Consider the following 24,330-nt stretch of genomic DNA (forward strand, 5'->3'; position numbering starts at 1 on the left):
CAAATTAAAGGTTGATTCCAAAACCAATAACATGATGCTAAAATACCCAAATTTGAATTTGAATTTCAAAGGCATACTCAAATAACATGGTGTGTATCACCTGATATTCAGTATTCGAATCTCCCCTCTTCGTTTAAAAAAAAATATATTATTTAATTGGTAGTATCATATTGATTTAAATTAAGTAATATATAGTGAATATAAAGATAATCAAGATTTAGAATGGTTTTTCTCAATCTATTTGAAGTTTGAACACATTTTGGAGAAAGAGAATAGCCCGTGTAATGGGCCTGGACCTCCTGCTCATGCTGGGCTCCATTTTAAGTTCGTAAACAATTAGTCTTGGGCCCAAAAAGTGAGAAAATGGGCTTCAAAGTCCCAAACGGGGATAAGGAAAAATATTACAATGTCGACCGATATAATTCATATTATTTTATTTTTATATTATTAATAAATAATTAAATTATTTTAAAAAATGTGTTTCAACTTTCAAGTTGAATATTTTATCGATATCATAACAGCCCTAGTTTCAACATTTAATGGGACAAATATGTTGAACCTTTAAAATTCATTCATAAGTCGATGCACAAGTCGGTTCGGTTCGATTCAGATAACACTAGCATCAATTCTATATAGTTGGATTTTAAATTCTCGAATATCGCTTGATTTTTTTTTTTTTTTTATTTTTGCAAGAAAATGAAAATTCGAAGAAAAATATTACCACACCGCGTCGCGCCCACACTCGTTCACGCGCGGACTCTGACGGAGCGAAAAACTAAAAAAGCAAGGGTCGGAGGGAAAAACAAGAAACCGCAAGTTCATCGTGTGCCAAACCCTTGCTTAGCAGTTGACGTATTTCATAGGGAAACAAAGGTAGGGTTTCGTGTTCGTCTTTCTTTTTCTTGCTTTTCAAAATCTGTCAAATGTTTTCGGTAGGTTTTTGAAATTTGATTCCTATTTATGGTTTTGACTTTCGGTTGTTAACTTGAATTTTGATTTGTTGTGATGTCTGAATTGATTCTGAGTTTTGGCTTATTTTCGTTTATGATGGAATGTTAATTGATGTAGTGTGTTTGATAATTTGATGTTCTGTGAGCATTGTGTGTTCTCACTGTTTATGTGAAGGTTTCAGTGTGTCTGTGTGTGGGTGAATACGAGTGATCGTCTCCAAGAAAATACTGCACTGCCAATCGCCGTTTGATTAGTTTTCTGAGATTTTAATTTTCTCAATTAAGCTTGGAGATTTAGTGATGATTTTCTGTGGAGATTGAGTTATTTGTTTGACAACCAATACAGGGGAAAAAATGTAGAAGAAGAAGAAGAATTTCCCTGGTGCCCTAGTGACATACGAGAGTAGAGTAAAGGTTTCCATTATTTCTTTAGATTTGTGATTTCCAATGATTAATGGTATTGTCATTTGATCTGAAGATTAGTGATTGATGAATCCCCAGGAAGGGAGGAGTCTAATTTGATGACCTTCGTCTCGCTGATATAGTAGCTTGTGTTCTTTGATCAAATTTGTTTTACATTCTAACAGTGCACTCAACATTTGTAAGAAAATTTGTGAAACAAACAGTAGAAGAGTAGGACATTCTCATTCTTGTTTGTTTACGAGAGTACTTTCAATCTGGAAGAAGTGGTTTCAGAAGCGTAAACATATAAGATTATTAACCAAAAGAACGAACAGCTAGGCTTGAGATCATCAGTTGTTGTTTCCTGGGTTTAAAAAGTGCTTGCTTTCGTAGTTACTAAACTAGTAAGGACTTTGTCTCCGTGTTGCATCTGATGCTTTTTTCCTCTGGATTTGCTCATTGCTATGAAATTGAATGTAAGCATGTAAAACGTAGTTCTTGTTCCCCAGTCCCCACACTCACTGGTGCTATAGATTTTATTTCAGAGTACTTCATAAGGCGATGGTTGTTCAGTCTGCAGACAATGGAGATTAACGATAGCAAACCTCATTCTGATGAAAATAATCCTTCGGGAGGATCAAATAATGACATCAAAGATAACTCTGCTGAGAAAAGTATCTTTGTTAACCATCGTACGTTTCCTTTGCGACTAAAGAATAATCTTAAGGGAACTTTTCCATGTCATAAATGATATAACTCATTAAGTTTTCATTTCATGCCAGTATCACTCATCTATTAGTCCTCACTTATCATAACAAAATCTTCTGTTGCATGTTGATGCATGAGAAGACTGTTTTGAAGTAGAAGATTGTTCTTTCAAATAACGTTGATGATATCGTGACGCAGCTGAAATTTCTTGGCATGAGAGAAGAAAACATTGGGTTGGAGATGAGTCTAAGAAATCACGGAAAGCCCCTAGCGAGCCAATTATGAGGTACATGCTTCTGGATAAATTTTTAAATTTTTATCGGCATGTTAATCTGTCATTTTTTTTATTTATAAAGAACTATTTAATTGGTGGGAGTCTTAGCTGTTTGTTTACCCAACACGTCATGGTCTATTTATCAACAATTTAGTGCACCTAAATATAGAGACAAAATATTCAAATATGCTATAGGATTATATTGATAATCTAACATGCGAAGGATTGCTATTTCCATCCTTTTTAACCTTTTATTGTGAATGCTCACATACAGACAGATATATATGTTCCATTTGTTTTCATTTATTTAGATACACTCTTAGACGGAACTATATGCACACATTTGCATATAGAGAGACTGCATATGCATGTGTATGTAAGTCCTTCATGATCCCTCTCGGGTGATAATGAGTTCATCAGGTAGTATTTTGGCATGCATACTTATCAGTTATCATCAGTGTGTAACCTATTAGTCCCCTGTGGTTTCTAAAACAAAAATAACCAAGGAATCTTCTGATGCAGCTGGACGACAACTTATGAAGAACTGCTTTGTTCTAATGAACCTTTCCACCAGCAAATACCATTAGCTGTAAGTTTTCTTGAATGCACTTGTTTTTTGTTCTCTCATTGTTGCATCAAGTTGATGTGTGGAATTCTATTTGGTTAATATGCAGGAGATGGTGGATTTTTTAGTTGACACATGGCATGAAGAAGGCCTCTATGACTAGATGACTGGGAAATTTGTTGTAGTGGTTGCACATTATTATTAGTTTTGCAGATCAATGGAGATGAAGTCAAATCCATAGATGAAAAATTGGTTGCTGGTTCTCTTGTTCCTGGTTTTTTGAATAAGAGTATTTCCAGCAAAAAGTTGGTGCATGTGTCCACATTTTAAGTTGAAAACGTTGTGAAATACATTGGTTATGTAAACGAAACAAGTCTGTACTTGACAAAATCTTTTGAAATAAGGCTTATTATTCAGGTAGTTTAAAGTTCTAAACTTTTTTGGTTTGCACTGGATGGGAAGTGACTGGGAATTACGTTGATTTGCTAAATTTTTGAGGAATTATACGTTCTGTTTACCGCTTATGATTATAGCAGTGAACTGAACTGTATCCTTTCAGTTAAATGAGGCATTTGAAGGAATATAGAATTGAATTAATGAAACTGCACTCTTATGTGTTCCAATGGCGCAGAGTTGCCAATGTTGAGGGGGACGAGGCGTCCGTTCTTCCAGCAGGTACTATCACTGTGAATTCCTGGCAATGTTTGGAAGGTGGTCAATTTAAGGCGATCTAATGGGTCGTTAATGGCTGGCAATGATCAAGAGGTATTCAAACTTTCCGGGCAGTGATTCACTGGAGCTAGCTGTGAAGATGTTGTAGTTGCAAAATACCCAGAGAGCGGTTGTGACTTCTCAGCAAGTTCAACCATGTGAGTTATCTGCATTAGACTATCCTTCAAGGATGTTTTGTTTCGTTGATGCTTAAATGTCCTAAACTTTAAGGGTAGACGAGTTGGCTGAAATTCTTCTAAAATCTTGACTTCAGTTGTCTATTAATCTTCACGGTCGATTGTTGAATCAAACACACAACTGTGTATAGGCCATGAAAGGTGTTTGGTTTCACAGTCGAACACAATTTTTTTTTTTAATCAAGAATATCATCATACAAAATTTATTTTGAACATTTAATGTGATATGGGTTTAATCTCGGCTCATCAAATGCGCGTGTAATCTTCCCACTTCATACATTTAGTCCTAGGAGGTGCTAACTGTTATACAACTAAGTCGTATAGTTGTCGGATTCGAGATTGACGGTCTCCTTTTGTCGGATTTGAGATCGGCTGTCTCCAAGAGAACCAATTTCTTCTTGTTCTTCGATAATTCCTATGTAGTTTGTCTACACTGTTTTTGTACTTCCTCTTCATAGACTCAATTAGGCATGACTCTAAAAACCAATCCATCCCACTACACTAGGCCCAAGCCTATCAGGTGAGGCCCGAGTCAAACCTGCCTATCAATCAACTGGGTCGGTGACACTAACTTGTCATCGGAAATTTTTTCTAGAAATATGAAAATTCTCTGATAGGCATTATGACATCGATACCTTCCCTCAACCAGAAACCCTAATGATGTAAAAAAATTTTTTAGAAAAAGCTAGAAGCCCTAATTTGTTAAGGAAAAATCCAAAGAAAGAGAAGATAGATAGTAATGCTTAGCTTTCATTCAAGGATAAGGTGTTGAAGTCCCCGATTCCAAGAAAGGGGTTAGGGTATGGTTTTGAGCCGTCGATCTTGCGAAGTCGTAAGATAAAACACCAAATCCAGAGTGAGTGAAGACAAAAGTAGATGGAAGACAAGGCAGCAAAGAAGGGGTTAGCGGGCACAGGTCTGGAACTTCCAGCTAATCGCCATGGCAACTTGAAAAGCGCCTCCAGCGACCAAAATCACACCGAAATACTCCAGCATGTCAAGTCTTCGAAAGCCCCTGTAAGTAATAATTGATTGTTCTCTTCCTCCATATTACTTTTTTGCGTTTGCTTGCATCTGGGTTTAACTGACAAAACTGGAATCTTTGCTTGCAGGCAGTTATTAATTACGGTGCATCGTGGTATGTTTCTTTTTCTTCTTTGAAATGAATTAGACGATTAAGGGTTTGAGCATGAGATGTCTCTAGGTGAACACAAGGTGTTCGACGTTGGACCTGTGAGACATGTCAAAAACAAAAATGTGCCTAGATTGAAGATTTGTAAATGATTTCATCCGTCTTGGACTTGTGTTAAAACGCTCACTTGGATTTCTGGTTTTCTTATCCACTGATTACTTGGCAGAAGAGAATCCTCGTATGTTAAAATTTGCTGTTCTTTTCAGGTGTCGAGTCTGTAGCCAAATTCTTCCTGCATTCTGCCATATGAGTAACAAGTTCCCCAAGCATTCATTCATATTTGCAGATATAGACGAATGTCCAGAAACAACTCAGCACATTCGATACACACCAACATTTCATTTTTATCGCGACGGTGACAAGGTAGATGAGATGTTCGGTGCCGGAGAAGAACGGCTGCATGATCGGCTGTGGCTACATTCTTAGAATACATACATTTTTGGATCACCTTTTATGAATTGCGTCCAGCAATGTTATAATAGACTACAATTTGATATATAGCTGTTGTATTGGCTAAGTGTAGCTGTTGTATTGGCTAAGTGTGTGTAAACTGGCTTTGCTTTAATGAAGTCTATGCATTTACATCATTGAATTCCCATTCATACACACTGATTGGATGACTGAAGCAGCAACAGCAGCTATCCCTAATCTATGCAATGTAAGGACAGGAAGATTTAATACCCATCAAAGATAAAACAAACTTCCCACAAGAAGTTGAAACAAAACCCTGAGAAGATGGAAACAATCAATTCCATTGAATTTAATAAATGTCAATTACTAAATGACCACAAGAAATGGGTTACTACCCATTAACTCAAAACAGAAACAGTTTGCCTCAAAAACAAAACCCGAAAAGAAAAGAAAAGAAAAAGAAATACAAGGGAGAGACCATGAGCAAATCCGCCAATTCATCAACTTGGCACCCACATCCCAATTCCTCCCTCACTTGACTTATTTATTCTTCCCTTGTGAGCAAAATAATGGCTATGCCCCGTGGGCAAAATAATGGTTACAAGAATAACCACTTGCAGAATCTCTATCAAGTCAATTCCAACAACTCAAGCTTTGGGCTTGAGAATCTTAACATTCTCCCAAGTGAAATCTGGGTCGTCACGGCCAAAATGACCATAAGCAGCAGTCTTCTGGAACCTGAAGTTGCCTCCTCTCTTCAAGTCCAGGTTGATGGAAATCATTCCCGGCCTAAAGTCAAAACTTTCCTTAATCAGAGCCAAAATGTCCTTGTCAGGAATCTTCCCCGTCTTATAAGTGTCCACAAAAACAGACAATGGTTCTGGCACACCAATTGCATAAGAAACCTGCACGATGCAACGACGAGCAAGCCCCGAAGCCACCACACTCTTGGCTGCTTGCCTAACAATATATGCACCACTTCTGTCCACCTTCGTGGGATCTTTCCCAGAGAAGGCACCTCCACCATGAGCTCCCCAGCCACCATATGTATCAATGATGATTTTCCTGCCAGTAAGTCCTGCGTCACCATGGGGTCCTCCAATGACAAACCGACCCGAAGGGTTGAGGTGGAAGATGGTATTGTCATCTAGATATTTAGCCGGTATAACAGGCTTGATGACATTCTCTTTCAAGTCTGCTGCTATCTGCTCATTGGTAACAGTCTCATCGTGTTGGGTTGAAATGAGAACTGTGTGAACACGAATAGGCACCATAGCTCCAGCCTCATTCCGGTACTCAACAGTCACTTGGGTCTTACCATCAGGCCTCAACCATGGGCATGTCTTGTTCTTCCTCACCTCAGTAAGCTTAGCACCAAGCTTTGTTGCAAGGACGTGAGTTAGTGGCATGAGTTCAGGGGTCTCATCAGTGGCATACCCAAACATGTGGCCTTGGTCACCGGCGCCAATTTCCTCAGGTTTCTTGGTGAGATGGCCATGAACTCCTTGGGCAATGTCAGGACTCTGTTGCTCAATGTTGACAAGGACCTTGCAGTTGTCAGCATCAAGGCCAACATCAGGTGATATGAACCCAATGCCTCTGCAAGTGTCTCGAACAATTTTCTCATAGTTTACATTCGCCTTAGTTGTGATCTCACCAAAGACCATGACCATGTTAGTCTTGGTACAGGTCTCACATGCAACTTTGCTTTCTTGATCTTGCTCAAGGCAGGCATCCAGGATGGCATCTGAGACTTGGTCACAGAGCTTGTCAGGGTGGCCTTCATTGACAGACTCTGAAGTGAAGAGGAAGGTATCCATTTGTTGGCTGGACCAAAATAACAGAACAGCTTTCAATTAACTTCCATTTATAGATTTATTTTCTAAAAAAAGCGCTTAAGAATTTGAACAAATGTAGAGAAGATCAACCCAATGCATAAGGGTCCTCCTACCATCATCATGGATGAGGAGGGCAGATAAAACTGCCTTGGATGCAATGAATCAGTTTTACCACTATGACAAACATCACTCTCTAAATCTCCAGATCTTAAAGTTAAGAAGAAAAAACACAAAGGACGCACAACGCCAAAAGGTTTAAAGATACAAATGCAAGCCCTTTAAGCAACATTGTAATAATTGTATATCATTAACAGTAATATTACCAACTATCATTCCATAATAATAGTCAACTAAGCCTTATTAGGATCATCCCATGATTCCCATCTTCAGATCAGGCCGGCCATGTATATATACACACACATAAACATCCAAATAGATTGTTTTTGCACAGCAGACATTTATATGCACATTCACATATCTTAATTTTATAGATCTATCAGCAAAACAAATAAACAAGAAATGAAACCCAGAGTCGCAAGCAAAACCAGACTGCCAAAACCAATTCCATCAGGAAATCTGATCCTCACCCAATTCGATTGCCATTTACAAACAGCTTTATCGAGAAAATTTAAACAGACAATGGAGTAAAAACAAAAACCAAACCGAAAAATGCGAGATTCAAATGAAATAACAAATCTACCACCATAACAAATGCTAGAAACGGAGATTGCAAATACAATACGATAGAAATAAAGAAGAGATCTAGAGACGCTACCTTGAATTGCTGTAGATCTGTGAAGAAGAGGAGAAGAGGAAATGAAAGAGCGCGAGAGAAGGAGAGATCCTTATATAGAGTCCGCCACGCACTTCCGTATGACTCGCTCGCTCTTCTTTGCTCGTCCATCTCTTTTACGCTCCAGTTTTTTATAGGCTTAGAGACCAATATCGCCTGCGATCAGCCACAACAAGGTTCCTCATCTCAGCCGCTTGTATTTTAGGGACCACATGAAAGTCAATCTAAGGGACGGTTCAGATCAGTTGAGGTTGTTGAAAAGGTGATGAGGGTAAAATCTTAGGCAACTACCAACTACTATGGTGGGTGATGGATGGGGCCCATTCACACCTAAATTGCGAGGTGGATCTCAAGTCCTGACGGTGGAGCTCCACTTCCATTCAAATCGGATCTTGACAAGTGGGGTTTATGAGGCTCTCCACATGGTTGGAAGTGGAACATTAATTAATGTTTATACTCCATAGAATCACAAATCCATCGCCTGCCAAACGCGCTTCTGAGTAAAACTGTTTGGCGCAAGTGAGTCATTAGTTGAACGGCTATCACGTTATATGTAAGGGATCACTTATTAATTAGGTCGTAAGTTCGAATTCTATCTCCTTCTTAAATTCCTGTTTAAAAAAAAAAGTAAAATTGTTTGGCCGAAAAGTATGTCAACGTATCACAATGGTGATTTCAGAGCTCAAGTTACACGGAGCTGTTTTCACTCCCAACGCAATGCAATTGACCTATTTTTGACATCAAAACATGAGTTTTTTTTTTTTTTCAATTTTACCTGCAGTATTATATTTATATTTTTACAAAAGAACTTGCATAGAAAATTAATTGAAATAAAAAAAATATCCATCTTCACTCCCATTCCACCACAATATTTTTAATGACAAGTCAAACATTTTTTGTCGTCACAACTCACATCACCTCACCACTATTGATTGAATGCCCAAGTACTCAGAGTTACCTTATGCCATTTCTGCAATTACTAATTAATTTCCTCTTGAATATACACTCTACCTTAAGATCCAATCAATAGACATTGCATTAATAGTGTAAGGGCTATCAGATTAAGATTTATAAATTTCCCACTTCTAGAAACTTGCCTTGAATCCGAGATGAGAGGATTTATAGCACTTTAGAGGATAGAACTTTAAGATGTTTAGAATCAAACAAGTATTAAGAATCCTTTTTTTTTCCCGTTGGGATTGCGTTGAGGGCAAATTTGGCAAGTTAAATCAGCAAAACAATAGGGGGGTACTTTGAAGCTTTTTTTGATCAAGTGACACCCGGATTTGTTAAAGGATTTGTAGTCCCCTGCCTTATCACTCGGCCATGCCACCAAGACGATACAAAATAGCTAAAAACGCCTCCCATCTTCTTTATAGATTGAGTTGAGAAATAAAATGTGGTTTTTGAGTAACAAAAAAAAAACAAAAAGTCATGACAAATCGAGACCATTAACTATGTGATTGTAAATTCATGAACGATTCTTGGTGCTAGAAGATCTCATACATTGAACCCATAGTTATGGATCGAATCCATTAATATGGAACATTTTCTTTTCCAAGTGAAATTCCCGAGTATAGGAAAGAGTGAGAAAGTGCTTTCGTTGTTGTGAAATAAGAAGCATTTGTGTCTTAATGCTTGTATTTAATTTATTCGGGGCTATTAGACCGGGATCCACATTTTTGGGAATATGAGTCAAAGCAATAACAAGAATATCTCTAGTGGAACATCTTTCACAATCCTGGAGCATTGAAAAAGAGCGAAACAAACCACATTCTCAAACCAACACAAATTTATTGGGTTTGACAAATTGTCAAGTCTCACTCTGATTTGGTAAGAACTTAATTAGCTGAGTCTATACCTTAATAAGCTTTTTCATCTTATAGAAACTTAATTAACTGTGTTGGGAATATTGGGTCTTGTATCTTATCAAGAAAATTCATTGGGGGGGTGGGGAATCCATAAAGATGTCAACTAATTTCAAATCAACTACACTACTAATTTTGAAAAAAAGAAGCAGCTATGATTAGTAGCTGAGGCCAAGTTGAAGTCCAAGGGCAGCATGAATCAGAAACAATGTCATGATCCCACTACCCAAGATCCCATGAACATTTCTTAATCCTGGATTACCCTGCATAATATGAATTAAATTGAGTCAAGAAACCAGAAGAACACTATACAAGATCATTCGATACTGTGTTTGATTTCAGGAGCAAAAACATCCTTTGGTACCTCAAACAATGCTGGCAAGATGGTTTGCATTGTCAACAGGGCAAGCCCAATGAAACCTGTAACAGCATGAGGACTGCAAACCAACACACAAAAGACTCTACTCAGATTTCCAAATGTTACTCTGATCTTTTGCTGCATATATGAACTCTTTGAAGAATTATTACCTCTCGAAAATGGGTTTGTCTGAAGTGAGAAGCGATGTTATTCCACCTGTTGCTCCAAGTGCAAAGAAGAAGAACATCCCACCTAAAAGCTTTGGGTGCAAGTCTTTGGCCTTGGCCTTCTCCTCCTGAAATGACCAAATGATAATCAAGGCTATTGTACAGGTAGTCGTGAAAAATCGAGCGTCTGTTTAATCATAATCCACAATAGAAGTGATTAATTTCTTACCACATCATCAGAGTAGCGTATACGAAATCCAAGATATGTTCCATACCCGCCCATGGCGAAGAGCACTACAGCCTGAAAGTAGCACAACAGCATTATAGGTAAATTGACGCCTGAGATGGTCATAAACTTATAACCAAGGAAGCTGAATTTGTATGTAAAAATGAGAATGGAAGCAGAAAGTCATACCATGTTGCCAGGATGCCCCCAATGCACAAGCCAGTCAGGGAGATTCAATGACTTCACAAGCTCAACAAAAGGCCCAAAAAGAGACCTCACAGTTGCAGCTGTTATGCGGATATTCAAAACACTTGGTGAACGTCAATTAATGGAAAACAAAAGAATGGAGATAATTCAGCCCATGAATGGAATGCAAGTAGATTGAAGATATGCAACATGACAACAGGCAATGTGGTTTGCAAGCATAGAAGCATTCTGCAATGACAAAGTAAACTAACAATTTCAGGTAAGGTGGCTCGAAGTAAACAACGGGACGGAAATTAAGATTGCAGGAGATGAAACATTTGATGGGGGGGGGGATGTCAAAAGTCCTTGAGGAATTCTAATTAAGTACGGAAAATGGGGCCAAATCCCTCTCTGAAAACTATTAAATCAGATTGACAATAATTAAGGTCATCAAGTTAGGGAAAACTGTGTTTCAATCCTGCATTGAGGACCTTAAAAGCAGCTTGCTTTCAATAACATAAAGAGAACATGGAAAGTTCAATGGAAATCTACAAGCTTCAGATGATATTTGAGAAGGAATGTAAGATATTCATTTGTTGAAACTGTCAAACTGATGATGCCTCCATTGAAATCTAACAGTCTTTTCATGAAAAAGCAGAAATGTATATAATGTAGTAAGTATGATTAGGTAAGATACCTCCAGGAAGGGCTGCCACAAACAGCAATGGAGTAAAGGAGTAGAGCAGTGCCTCCTTGGGCTCCACAGTTTGTTCAACTTCTTCAGCTCCATCACCCACTTCACTAAACTCATTCTTCATTGCACGAGATGAACCCAATAGACCTCTTCTTCCTGTTGCAGCCGTCAAAACACAAGGACGGGACTCGACGGTGACTCGAAAGAAGTTGCCCGGGTAATTAAGGTATTTAGAGGAAGGTGTAATAGAAGGAGAAGACTTGAAACAGAGAGCGGAAGAAGCAGCAACCACAGCCATTTTTTTGTGAAATTAAAACTAGTAGTAAGAAGGTTAGGGTTGGTAAAGCTTGTCTCGTTAGCTCTCTGATTTGGGTTATACAGGAAGAACGATGCTGTTCTTCAGAGGTTAAGAGGGGAAAGAGAGAGTGTGGGAGAGGGGCAGGACGCAGGATTGAGACTGCCAATACTTGATACTGAAGTTTCCACGTGGTCTCAACAAGCTCACGAACCATCTGGAACTCTTTTCGTGCTATCTGTCTCACAAGAAGTCAGAACAGCCTAGGATGAAGTCGGGTTAATTTGGACAATTCAATAAGAAAGAGAGGACAGTTTGGTCTAAAAAATAGAATTTTGTTGAGATTGTCGTCTGAAGTAACATTTTGGAATGCTACTAAAATTGTTCTTGAAATGGCGGTCCAAAATTTGTGTTTGGTGGTTGAGTAGCATATATGCTATTAAATACCAAAATTGTAAACCAAATAGACAAATCTTAATCCAGAAAATAGTGTCACTGGTTCAGACCTCCTGGATATCTTCTTCATTCATAACAATCTGGCTTTGAGATGACCATGGAAGAGGAAATTCAGATGACGACCTAGATGCTAAATTTTAAACTTTCTAGGAAAAATGTGAGTTTTGAGTAAAGACAACATGTCAAATGCAGCTAAAAAAACTGAACAATAAAAAAGATAAACAGCTTAGGCTAACCATTAGCTTGGACTCACATCAGAAGCCACGACTTTCTTTTGAATTCAGAGAAAGTTCAATAATTCGAAAGACTCAGCAGCAACTATCATTCTATAACAGAAACTTGTGCTTACCACGATCCTGGAAACGAATTCAACGCTGTTACAAGGAGCAAATAATTGTTTCAAAAGAACAAAAATGATGAGCCGCTTTAAAAGTAAGCATCTTCACAATTCTACACTAGACTTGAGCAAATTAGGAATGAACCAAAAGACAACTGAAAATAATCAATTGATATTGACATCAACTCATACAGGACATGTACACAGCAATCATTATAATTTTGTACAGAGGAAAACAACATATTTATGTACAACATGCGTGAACAATGTTAGAAGGATTTAAGTCAAATCTACAAGAACTCCCATTGCCAATAAACCTTCTCCACAATCCCTCCGCCACTGCGAACAGCGAGGTGAAGTGTTTCAGAAACAGGAGGAACCCCCCAAAGGTATGGCACAGCTACAGTCATGGTTAGCCTTTCATGCAAACCACCTTTGCTTGCCTTCTCAGCAGCAACCACCTAAACAAGAAAGCTACAGTATGATTTAAGCTTATGGCTAACTCACACAAACCCAAATTTGAGAGTCAGAGAGGAATAAACTTTAATCATGCTGATTGCTGAGGAAACTCTGTGGTGTAGCTACATCCACTTCAAACATCAAAAACGTGCAAGCATCAGCTTGAACCAATGTTTCCAAGAAAAAGGGACAATGAACAACGATTCCAAAAATAGTTTTCTATCAGCTATTTGTAGTCGTAGACAACAGCATGCCACATGTTGCAAGGAGTTTGGAGGAAACCCAAAACTTTTTTTTTAAGGAACCCAAAACCAGTTTTAACTGCGTATACGCCACATGTTGAACGTTTTTGCTTTCTTTTTCATTGATTCTTGAAACAAGTTTAAAAAATACCCAATATAAAGTGGTCTAGTAAACACAAAATTGTTCACTTTCAAATTTTCAGATATTCAACCTTATGCCCATAGAACTCTTTTTCCCAAAACTAGTATACTTGAAAAAAAATGCCCTGTCACGAGGTGGACATTACATTATACCCTTATTGGTCCACTTCCAGAAATAAACATTCAAGTATTTAACAAATAAGTTGATATAACAGTGGCAAGATAAAGTATTTGAGACCAGATCAAGAAGTCATTAAATAACCAGTCAAGGTCTGATTAACAAGTAAAACTTCAACATTCTACAACATATTTTCTACAAGAGGTGCATCCAATCCCATATTTTCTACTAACATGCAACATTCTACAAACGAATCTGGTATAAAAACCATGGGAAAAGGACAAAACCTTAGTTCACCATCAAAGGTAAAACCATGGGGAAACACTCGTCCATAATTTCTACTGACAAAATCAGAAAACAGCGAACCAAAAACTATAGAAAAATGCATTGGATTCTAGGAAAACTCGTTTTTCTGTTCTCTCTAATTCGATACCACACCTACCAAAAGAGACAAGTAATAGGGCAGAACTAGAATTTTAATTCTAGTCCCTTCGCAGTAAACAAGTCATAGCATTGAAATGACAAAAAATATAAGAAATACCTCTCCACCATGCTCCAAGACTGTGTCTTCAACAACATCGCTTAGCATCTCAATTGAACGGCAAAATCCAAAGATGCAAAGCTTTCTGCCCAAATCTAACCCCTGCAATAACCACATCGTTACTCATGAGACAAGGAATGATCAGGCATAAAAGACATCATACGCGTTGCTTACATTGGTGGCTGCAATATCAAAAAGTGCACCCAGGCATAGTTCCTGCTTTGGATCCATGTAATCACTCTCCTGAAAACGTTGAGTTTTTTGAATGTTTTTGGTAATCCCTTGCTTCTTCTGCCGAAGAGAGAATATATAGTAAGATGACCAAAGTAAGACAAGTGAAAGTGGAGTAATGCAATTTACAAAAGTGGCCAGTACTGTACTGGCCACTTTTGTAAAGCGGTACTACATTTCTTCTTTCCTTCATTCAAGATATAAAAATGGAAGCGGAGGCGTAGTTTGGTTCTAACACATGCAAACACGAAAGAATGAGCTAAAAATGGTTCTACAACAACAGTCACCAAAGGAAACGACCGTAACACAAAAAAAAAAAAAATCGAATGAGTGACAGTATCAGGGTCAATCAGATCAAAGTAATTTGTATCTGGATGTTCAACAATAGTTGAGCAGGCATACAGCAGAAATTACACGTCGAGGAACCATGGAGCCTCCAATCTGGATGAGCCCATCAGCCATGAACAATGTAACTCTTTCCTCCTGAACCCATTCGATAGCTGCCAAACGCGCCCACAATCAATTTCATGAATTTGGGGGGAAAAAAAAGGAGAAAGAAGAGAAATCCAGTTCCAAGGATTGAGCAGAAGTTCCATCATCAACAAGGGATTTTCCCACACATGAAATTCAAAAATCATAACAGACAATTGAAACAACCCCAAAAATTGGAGAATTGAGAGATATACCGTTGTCGCCATCGGACCAGGGAAAGAAACCGAGAGAATCTTCGCCGAAGAAGCTACCAGAATCGGATGCTTTGACGGTGAATCGAAGCAAACGAGGGTTACGAGAACGCGAGATGGAGAATCTCGAAAAAGAAGAGGAGGGAGAGAAATTGTATTCTCTGGATCGAGAAATGGAAGGAATGGTGGAAAAGGTAGAGAAAGAGAGGGTAGAGGTCTCCGCCATTACAAATCCAGGGAGAGAAAATAGTAGAGAAAGGGAGGGAGAGACGGAATCCGGGAGAATAGGAGGGAAAGAAAGAAAGAAAGAGAAGATCGAAAGGGAAAGGAAAAAGTTTTGACGCCACATCTGAAACTCATCCACGTGGACGCCATCTCGTTTTCTCCTCTGTACGGTACGAAGCCTAGACGCCTAGTTTGAAACGGTTGCTCCCTGGTCTCGACCGACTTACCATTTTTTAAAATTTTACAATAAATAAATAAAATAAAAGTTTAAAAAAAATGAGCACCAAAGGCCCATCATCTGGGTCCACTCATCCGATTGAACAGTTTGGGCCTTTGAATTCCCTCCATCCAGCCCTTGATGTGGGCCTGTTCAATTAACATAGTGTTAAAAGGCCCAAGCCCAAACTCCTTGGGCCAAGATCACAGATAAGGTTTCTTACTTTCTACTTGTGTTAGCAAAATGTATTTGGGTGATTCTGTCCATCAAGACAGACAACCACCCTTCATTGTGAGAGCATCTTCCACAGATTGATTTGTACGGTATGTTACAAACAAAAAAAAACTTATTATTATTCCATTAAAATTAAGGTAACAATGCTTTTGTTATTTCTTTAAAGAATAATGTTTTTATTCATGACATTGATAGTTTTATTGAATGATCTATCAAGTAGCGAAGGAGCAAGCAAATCTGTAAATGCAGGTCCTGCTACAGTCAGTACATATGACATCCAACTGAGCAACTATAACTCCATAACCAAAAAACTAGTGTTGGGTCTGATTGGCTTTCTTAAGTTACCACCTATCTTTGATTCACATTTAAAATATTGGGGGGTGAGAATACCCTTTCCTTACATATATTTAGGGAAGTAGTTGTTTTGCCAGAAACTAAAAGAAAGTACTAAATTGCTGTCATTTTCTTTGTAGAATCCACAAGTTTAATGGAATCCCAGATTCCCAATATTTTTCCATGATTTACTGACTGTTTCATATAGTTTGGCACAACAGAAGCGGAAGCTAGCGGAGCCGCTTCCGACTTCCACTACACCAAACAAGGTGATCATGCCAGTGGATTCGTTGACATTCCAGAAGCTCCGAATGATGGCATTTCCCATTTCATTTTTTTAAAAAAATTGACGTGATCCCACTTAAAGCTGATAAAGTGTACAATCTGATGGGACCACGTTTTGATTTTGTCTCACAAATTTGCTTTAATATTTTTTATTATTTATTTTAGTATTTTTAATAGTTTTATTTATTTAATGTATATTATTATTCTACTTAACGTCTTTTAATGAAAAAATAATTTATATGATTATTAATATTTAAAATAATCATTTTAATTTTTATGTAAAAATATTTAATATTTTATACCTAAAATTAATTTTAATATAAAATCATAATTATTCATATTATAGTATTTTAATTCAACAATTTTTCCGTTAACGTCAGATTTTAGTTCGTCAAACACCTCACAACAAATTCCATAACTTTAAGTTCAGTTTTTTTTGCACAACTTTTACGTTAACATTGAAAATCAATATTTCCGCTCTACCAAACAAACCCATAATCAATTTGGTGAATAAAATGATAAACAATTTATTTGCACAACGCTTCTAGAGTGAGCGGTATCTTAGACATCAGAATATACATAGATCTTACCATTATATGGAGAAAGATGTTTTTCAGAAATTGAACTTAGGCGCCTAGCAATCTCTTACAACCCTATCACTTGATCGCATGACAACATTACTTGGAGGAGACAAACAGAGAAGTGAATGAGTTTCAGGGGAAAGGGGTAAAACGTACTTTCTTCCACAATCTTTTTTCACAAATCTTTTTAACTTGCACAAGAAGCCAAAGTTCGAGAATTGGGAATCAAAGGTTTTTCCTTTTAATAAAAAACTAGAAAATTTTATTGGTTCACAATGCCCTGTTTTAGTCAAATACAAAAACTCGTCTTCAAGTTCACACAGTGGTGTTTGTCGGGTGGAAAATGCTTTTTGTCTCATCTCATCTCGTCACTAGTCCTATGTTTTTTACACAATAAGCAATGGTGGAACAAAACCCACTGACCGCAATAACCCATCAGCTGGCTAGACATTCTGTGAATGTTCATTACTAAAAGTGAAAGGCTTTATCAAGAAATCAATGAAAGAGGGAAGGGGGGAAAGGGAGCGCGACAGAAGTGATTGGAAAAACATGAGCTAAAGAAGGGGGAGGTTAAGCTAACCACGCAAAGGAATTTTGCAAATGTCACAAGATTCTCAGGAGATAAAGACGATTGAGCAATGGAGATGGTCCGAAATGGAAGGCCTTGAAGTTGGCTCTGCCTCTCCCGTCTCTGACCCATTTAAGACCAGCAACCCATCTCGAACCCCAACGACTCCAACCCATTTAATACTCGCTACTAGTGACCCAAGATTACAACAACAACAACTACTACCAGTTGCTGCTTTAGAGACTGTGCGAGAGAGAGGAGAAATGGAGAGCTCCATTTCTGAACCCAACAAAGATGGAACTAGTGGCGGTGGAGTTGGGGGTGGTGCTGGGAGCAGTGGAGAAAAGCCTGCGGATGTTCCCACAGTTGGGTTTCTAGAGTTATTCAGATTCGCAGATGGGTTGGATTGTGTGTTGATGATAATTGGGTCAATTGGTGCCATTATTCATGGCTCTTCTATGCCTGTGTTTCTACGCTTCTTCGCCGATCTTGTTAACTCTTTTGGGTCCAATGCCAACGACATTGACAAGATGATGCAGGAAGTTCTCAAGGTAAATAAAAACCACCACAAAATTCAGACATTATGCTCCAATTAGTAGTCAAAACTCCATTGATAACTAAGAAGTATTCTATCTGTTGGTGAAATTGCAGTATGTGTTCTACTTCCTTGTTGTGGGTGCTGCAGTCTGGGCATCTTCATGGGCAGGTTAGTTTTCTCACTGGTTGTTGATTTTCGGTTGTTTAAACATTTTTGTTTTGTTAATGAATAGAGAGACTGGTTTCCAGAGATATCGTGTTGGATGTGGACCGGAGAGAGGCAATCGACCAAGATGAGGATCAAATATCTAGAATCCGCTTTGAACCAGGACATTCAGTACTTTGACACGGAGGTCCGAACTTCCGATGTAATTTTCGCCATTAACTCTGACGCAGTGATGGTTCAGGACGCCATTAGCGAGAAGGTCTTTGAAATTTTATCGTCTTCTTGGTTTCTTTGCCCTTGAGTCGCAATCTAATTTGGGAGTTTTTGGGTTTTGTTCATCTGTGCAGCTTGGTACTTTCCTTCATTACATGGCGACATTTGTGTCTGGATTTTTGGTGGGTTTCACTGCTGTCTGGCAATTAGCTCTTATCACTCTAGCTGTAGTTCCTTTTATAGGATTAATTGGAGCCGTCCATGGTATCACATTAGGCAAATTTTCCGGCAGGAGCCAAGAAGCCCTTTCAAGGGCTGGAAACGTTGTCGAACAGGTATGAGAAACAAGTTCCCAATCGATGGTGCCATTGATTTTGGATTGTTTAATGCGTAATTGATCACTTTCTGTACATGGGTATTGTTAATTTTAAGCCAAAATGCAGACCATTGTCCAAATTCGCGTGGTTTTTGCTTTCGTCGGTGAATCAAGGGCACTACATGCATACTCGTCAGCATTGAAGGTCTCCCAGAGAAGTGGTTACAAGAGCGGACTCGTTAAGGGGATGGGACTGGGTGCTACTTACTTTGTTGTTTTCTGTTGCTATGCACTTCTTCTCTGGTATGGAGGTTACCTTGTTAGGCATCACCTCACCAATGGAGGACTTGCCATAGCTACAATGTTCGCTGTTATGCTTGGAGGACTGTGAGTGTTCTTTTAAACTTATCTGTTTATTTGTGCATTTATCTAACCGGTTCTCATCGTAAAAATTCCATAAATGGCAGGGGTTTGGCTGCATCTGCCCCAAGCATTGCTGCATTTGCGAAGGCGAAAGTTGCAGCAGCCAAAATCTTCCGTATAATTGATCACAAACCAAGGGTAGACCGGAACAGCAAATCGGGGCTAGAATTAGAATCTGTTACAGGGCTGGTAGAGCTTAAAAATGTAGATTTCTCATATCCATCAAGGCCAGAGGTTCGGATCCTTAACAATTTTAACCTAACTGTAGCAGCTGGGAAGACTATAGCTTTGGTGGGAAGCAGTGGCTCTGGAAAAAGCACTGTGGTGTCGCTAATTGAGAGATTCTATGATCCCACTTCAGGTATCGTACTTACTATAATTTTATATTTATTGATCAAAGATAGGTATGAATTCATTGGCAATTAGTACATTTGGATACTAGCTTCAAATTAAAGTATAGGTATGTATATTTTTTGAGAAACTGACTGTTATGCTAATTCATTACAGGAGAAGTTTTGCTAGATGGTCATGACATAAAGAACCTCAAGTTAAGGTGGTTGAGGCAACAAATCGGACTTGTCAGCCAAGAGCCTGCACTTTTCGCCACGACCATCAAAGAAAACATACTCCTTGGACGACCCGATGCAGACCAAGTTGAGATCGAAGAGGCTGCCAGAGTCACCAACGCTCATTCCTTCATTATCAAGCTACCGGAAGGCTTTGATACTCAGGTAAGCTAACGTGAGATTTTTTTTGGTGAGTAAGCTAACGTAAGATGCTAATGTTGCTAGTCAGTTACTGAGTTCGACCTGAGCAATTTTAATTGTTATGAGATTGTTTCCTAGAGAAAGCCAGCTAAATTTGTTCTGGCAAATGTCCCATAAATTTAGGGCTAGAAATTCATGAAACAATACGAATGGGCTCTTTCTTTGATATTTAGCAGTAATAATCACAGCACATGTTTTAGCTTTCAGATGTGTTATTGTTTTTTTAAGGCATTTGGAGGAGGTGGTTAAACTTGGTATGTGGAAGTGGAAGGTGAAATCTAATTAATTATGGATCCTGTCCAAGTGGTCTCATTGTTAGTTAGCATTCTTTTGGGTTCTATAATCACCACCTGATATTGCATTAAGGATTTGATAATTTTCTTGGTCAACAAACTGAACCTTACTTTATTTTCTTTTTTAGAAAGTCAACACTGAGGATGTGGTTTGATGAGGCTTGTATTTGGAAGAAGGTAACATGCTTCAGTCAACAATACATGTACAGGAATCAGGTCCACAACTTTGCAGGAATAAGGAGACTAATAAATTAGGATTAAAAACTATAATACAAGATACCGAGGAATTGACTAGAACAATGTTGAAGGAGGAGCATGGAGGGTTATTATAATATTTCTTCAAACCCAGCAAAATAAAGAATTACTAAGTTGAAGATGACTGGTAGAAATCAGAAAGCTATATAAAGTAACCAATACGATCTCTGTAATAAACGGGGAAGCTTAGGAGTTAAAGATAATTAACCTTTATTTGAGTACTTGAGCTGCTAATTTGTTTCAGAGCAGAGGAATTGCCCTACAATAGTAATGAAATTGAACCTGAAACGGAATCGTGAGGACAATAACAATACGAACTGCTTACTTGAAATTTTGTTCTCTATTCTATTTCAGTTATGTGTGAATCATATGCTTAAACAATTTATGCTAGTCTACATGAAGGATAGGGGGGCAAAGAGGGAACCTACTTCTCATATGACTCCAAGTTCTGAATATAGAAATTAGCGGATGTTCATGTGAAAATTTAGAAGTTGTGGACTGTGGCAGGTAGGGGAACGAGGTTTGCAACTCTCGGGAGGACAGAAACAACGAATAGCAATAGCAAGGGCAATGCTGAAAAACCCAGCAATACTGCTTTTAGATGAGGCAACTAGTGCATTGGACTCTGAATCAGAAAAGCTAGTGCAAGAAGCCCTAGATCGTTTCATGATTGGGAGGACTACTCTTGTCATCGCCCATCGCCTCTCAACCATCTGTAAGGCTGACCTTGTTTCTGTGATCCAGCAGGGGAGTGTTTCTGAAATTGGAACCCACGATGAGCTCATTGCCAAAGGAGAAAATGGTGCTTATGCCAAGCTCATCCAGATGCAGGAAATGGCCCACGAAACTGCAATGAATAATGCCAGAAAGAGTAGCGCAAGGTAGCTTACATCAGTATGTCTGTCTAATTTCATATGCCAAGTTAAATGTGTTAGCTAAGATGGTGCTCATCTGCAGGCCTTCTAGTGCAAGAAATTCAGTAAGTTCACCAATAATTGTTCGAAATTCCTCCTATGGGCGATCACCATATTCCCGACGGCTATCTGATTTCTCAACTTCTGATTTTAGTTTGTCCTTTGATGCCTCACACCTCAATTACCGCCTTGAAAAACTTGCCTTTAAGGAACAAGCCAGTTCCTTCTGGCGCCTTGCAAAGATGAATTCTCCTGAATTGGTCTATGCATTATTTGGTTCTATAGGCTCTATCATTTGTGGCTGCCTCAGTTCTTTCTTTGCATATGTTCTAAGTGCCGTCCTCAGCGTGTACTACAATCCGAACCATGCTTACATGATCCGGGAAATTGAAAAGTATTGCTATCTCTTGATTGGACTTTCATCAGCTACACTTATATTCAATACGGAACAGCATTTCTTCTGGAATATTGTAGGTGAAAATCTGACTAAACGAGTACGGGAGAAAATGTTTGGAGCAGTGCTGAAAAATGAAATGGCATGGTTTGATCAGGAAGAAAATGAGAGCGCTAGGATTGCGGCAAGGCTGGCACTTGATGCCAACAATGTCAGATCAGCAATTGGAGACCGTATTTCAGTGATTGTACAGAACACAGGACTCTTGCTATTTGCTTGCACTGCAGGGTTTGTTCTGCAGTGGCGTCTTGCCCTAGTCCTCATAGCCATCTTCCCTTTGGTCGTTGGAGCAACCGTCTTGCAGGTTTGTTTTCTAAAATGATTCATAGCTTGCTCGATGATTCGGTCAGGGATATGAAATGGTTTTAGATATAATTCGTGAAGGCAACCTTTGACCATTTATGATCAATTTTATTGATAATCCGAAAACTATGGTGTTGTTGATGGATAAATTATTGATTTACATTATATGGAAAGCAAATTCAATGCCATTCATCACTGACGAAACTTATTGTGCTGTTTTTGCTTGGGATGTCAACAGAAAATATTCTTGAATGGATTCTCAGGAGACCTAGAAGCTGCTCATGCCAAGGCTACACAACTTGCAGGTGAAGCCATAGCCAATGTGAGGACTGTTGCTGCCTTTAATTCAGAGAGAAAAATTGTTGGTCTTTTCTCCACCAGCCTCCAAACTCCTCTACGACGCTCCTTTTGGAAAGGCCAGATTGCTGGAATTGGATTTGGCATAGCTCAATTTTTACTTTATGCCTCCTATGCCCTTGGTCTTTGGTATGCTTCTTGGCTTGTAAAACATGGGATCTCAGACTTCTCAAAGACAATCCGAGTTTTTGTGGTCCTTATGGTCTCTGCCAATGGCGCTGCTGAAACATTAACTCTTGCTCCTGACTTCGTCAAGGGTGGTCGAGCCATGCAATCAGTCTTCGAACTTCTTGACCGCAAAACTGAAATTGATCCCGATGATTCAGATGTCACCTCTGTTCCTGACCTTTTTCGTGGGGAGGTTGAATTAAAGCATGTAGACTTTTCTTATCCCTCTCGTCCTGATGTCCCAGTTTTCCGCGACCTTAGCATTCGTGCTCGAGCTGGAAAAATTCTTGCCCTTGTAGGTCCTAGTGGTTGTGGTAAGAGCTCAGTAATTTCACTTATACAGCGCTTCTACGAGCCATCATCGGGACGAGTCATGATTGATGGTAAAGACATTCGAAAATACAATCTCAAATCTTTGAGAAAACACATGGCAGTGGTTCCCCAGGAGCCATGCCTCTTTGCTTCTACCATTTATGAGAACATCGCATACGGGAATGAAGCTGCAACTGAGGCTGAAATCATTGAAGCTGCAACTTTGGCCAATGCCCACAAGTTCATATCAGCATTGCCAGAAGGGTACAAAACATATGTTGGGGAGAGGGGAGTTCAGTTATCTGGAGGACAAAAGCAAAGGATTGCGATTGCTCGTGCTTTAGTAAGGAAGGCAGAGATCATGCTGCTAGATGAGGCCACAAGTGCACTTGATGTTGAGTCTGAGAGATTGGTACAGGAAGCTTTAGATCGCGCATTCTCTGAAAAGACGACGATTGTAGTTTCACACAGGTTATCAACGATTAGAAATGCTAGTGTCATTGCAGTGATTGATGATGGGAAAGTAGTAGAGCAAGGATCCCACTCACATCTAATGAAAAACTACCCAGATGGATGTTACGCCCGTATGATACAGTTACAAAGGTTCACAGCCAAGTCATTGGAATGACCACAGGTTCAAGTTCCACAACCAGACACAAGGATGATGAAGAGAAGTTAGTAAGGTTTTACAGAAATTGGTGACAAAAGCAGTATAATATCCCTTCAAATTTTTGTTCTTGGGTTCTGTCCATGTTTTGATATAGTATGGTATGTTATCTTCTTCTTCTTTTATTACTATATATATGTTATTGAAGAATACTTGGTAGAATCAAAAGGATGTATGTAATAGTTAATTAGATAAACTGATAGAAGCATCCCCAGGCCTATTGTGTAAGTTTTGAACTCAGAATATGCAGCCATTGAAGGATACCTATACCAGCTTGAGTTATCCAGATTCCAGACGTCAAATATTCAATCGTTGAAGCCAATAGATGAATCTTCCAATCATGATCTGAATTGTCGCTGTTCATGATAGGAGTTGGGGGGAACAAAATGATTAACCAAATTCATAATGGTAGTTGCAAATGCAGACAAGCGTGAGAAGAAAGTCAGGTGGAAATGGTAAGAGACAAGGAGAAGATAATGGTGTTTTGATCACCACACACACACACACTAATGGGTAGATATCTATGTAAGTGGAACTTGTTTTTGACTCGTTTGTTTTGTTTTGGTTTCTAAAATGACAGTGGAGTTTAGCAGGCAGAAATCGTCAGCCTTAAGGTGGGTGGGTTAGAAAGACAAAGGAGTCGAACAAAAAGAACCTCCATCAAACAAAAAGAAAAAGGTAACACGCACTCAGAACAAG

General features: G+C 38.8%; 6 protein-coding genes across 11 annotated transcripts; 3 read left to right on the forward strand and 3 right to left on the reverse strand.

Moving 5' to 3' along the window:
* Window positions 1-715: 715 nt before the first annotated feature.
* On the forward strand, window positions 716-3,389 carry LOC120012714. Of its 4 annotated transcripts, none has more exons than XM_038864155.1 (5): window positions 716-873; window positions 1,886-2,044; window positions 2,259-2,346; window positions 2,857-2,923; window positions 3,009-3,389. In XM_038864155.1, the coding sequence occupies exons 2-5, from the start codon at window positions 1,936-1,938 to the stop codon at window positions 3,060-3,062; spliced, it is 318 nt and encodes a 105-aa protein (XP_038720083.1). In that variant the 5' UTR covers window positions 716-873; window positions 1,886-1,935; the 3' UTR covers window positions 3,063-3,389. The 4 variants fall into 4 exon arrangements, with proteins under 4 accessions (XP_038720083.1, XP_038720085.1, XP_038720084.1 ...); XM_038864157.1 differs by having other exon boundaries at window positions 721-873; window positions 1,898-2,044; XM_038864156.1 differs by lacking the exon at window positions 716-873 and adding an exon at window positions 1,297-1,364.
* Window positions 3,390-4,380: 991 nt separating this feature from the next.
* LOC120012712 (thioredoxin-like 3-3) lies at window positions 4,381-5,849 on the forward strand. The gene is made up of 3 exons (XM_038864154.1): window positions 4,381-4,824; window positions 4,920-4,945; window positions 5,206-5,849. The coding sequence occupies exons 1-3, from the start codon at window positions 4,684-4,686 to the stop codon at window positions 5,423-5,425; spliced, it is 387 nt and encodes a 128-aa protein (XP_038720082.1). The 5' UTR covers window positions 4,381-4,683; the 3' UTR covers window positions 5,426-5,849.
* Window positions 5,731-8,174, reverse strand: LOC120012711 (S-adenosylmethionine synthase 3-like). The gene is made up of 2 exons (XM_038864153.1): window positions 8,024-8,174; window positions 5,731-7,237 (listed from the first exon to the last, which is right to left on the reverse strand). Exon 2 carries the CDS (start codon window positions 7,228-7,230, stop codon window positions 6,058-6,060), a length of 1,173 nt encoding a protein of 390 aa, XP_038720081.1. The 5' UTR covers window positions 7,231-7,237; window positions 8,024-8,174; the 3' UTR covers window positions 5,731-6,057.
* A 1,641-nt stretch (window positions 8,175-9,815) lies between these two features.
* On the reverse strand, window positions 9,816-12,081 carry LOC120012082. Its single transcript, XM_038863335.1, has 6 exons — window positions 11,544-12,081; window positions 10,850-10,947; window positions 10,664-10,735; window positions 10,438-10,562; window positions 10,274-10,346; window positions 9,816-10,172 (listed from the first exon to the last, which is right to left on the reverse strand). Exons 1-6 carry the CDS (start codon window positions 11,836-11,838, stop codon window positions 10,068-10,070), a joined length of 768 nt encoding a protein of 255 aa, XP_038719263.1. The 5' UTR covers window positions 11,839-12,081; the 3' UTR covers window positions 9,816-10,067.
* Window positions 12,082-12,685: 604 nt separating this feature from the next.
* On the reverse strand, window positions 12,686-15,418 carry LOC120012080. Of its 3 annotated transcripts, none has more exons than XM_038863334.1 (5): window positions 15,047-15,418; window positions 14,775-14,860; window positions 14,304-14,420; window positions 14,130-14,231; window positions 12,686-13,089 (listed from the first exon to the last, which is right to left on the reverse strand). In XM_038863334.1, exons 1-5 carry the CDS (start codon window positions 15,390-15,392, stop codon window positions 12,919-12,921), a joined length of 822 nt encoding a protein of 273 aa, XP_038719262.1. In that variant the 5' UTR covers window positions 15,393-15,418; the 3' UTR covers window positions 12,686-12,918. The 3 variants fall into 3 exon arrangements, with proteins under 3 accessions (XP_038719262.1, XP_038719261.1, XP_038719260.1); XM_038863333.1 differs by having other exon boundaries at window positions 14,304-14,417; window positions 14,763-14,860; XM_038863332.1 differs by having other exon boundaries at window positions 14,763-14,860; window positions 15,047-15,414.
* A 1,890-nt stretch (window positions 15,419-17,308) lies between these two features.
* Window positions 17,309-23,913, forward strand: LOC120013279 (ABC transporter B family member 1). Its single transcript, XM_038865033.1, is given in 11 exon segments — window positions 17,309-18,037; window positions 18,138-18,192; window positions 18,273-18,448; window positions 18,537-18,737; window positions 18,846-19,105; window positions 19,186-19,502; window positions 19,649-19,872; window positions 20,964-21,337; window positions 21,414-22,128; window positions 22,366-23,572; window positions 23,575-23,913. Coding segments are annotated over 11 exon segments (4,140 nt in total). The 5' UTR covers window positions 17,309-17,518; the 3' UTR covers window positions 23,667-23,913.
* The last annotated feature ends 417 nt before the right edge of the window (window positions 23,914-24,330 follow it).

The sequence above is a fragment of the Tripterygium wilfordii genome, chromosome 13 (genome assembly GCF_013401445.1).
Source record: "Tripterygium wilfordii isolate XIE 37 chromosome 13, ASM1340144v1, whole genome shotgun sequence".
NCBI classification, from domain to species: domain Eukaryota; kingdom Viridiplantae; phylum Streptophyta; class Magnoliopsida; order Celastrales; family Celastraceae; genus Tripterygium; species Tripterygium wilfordii.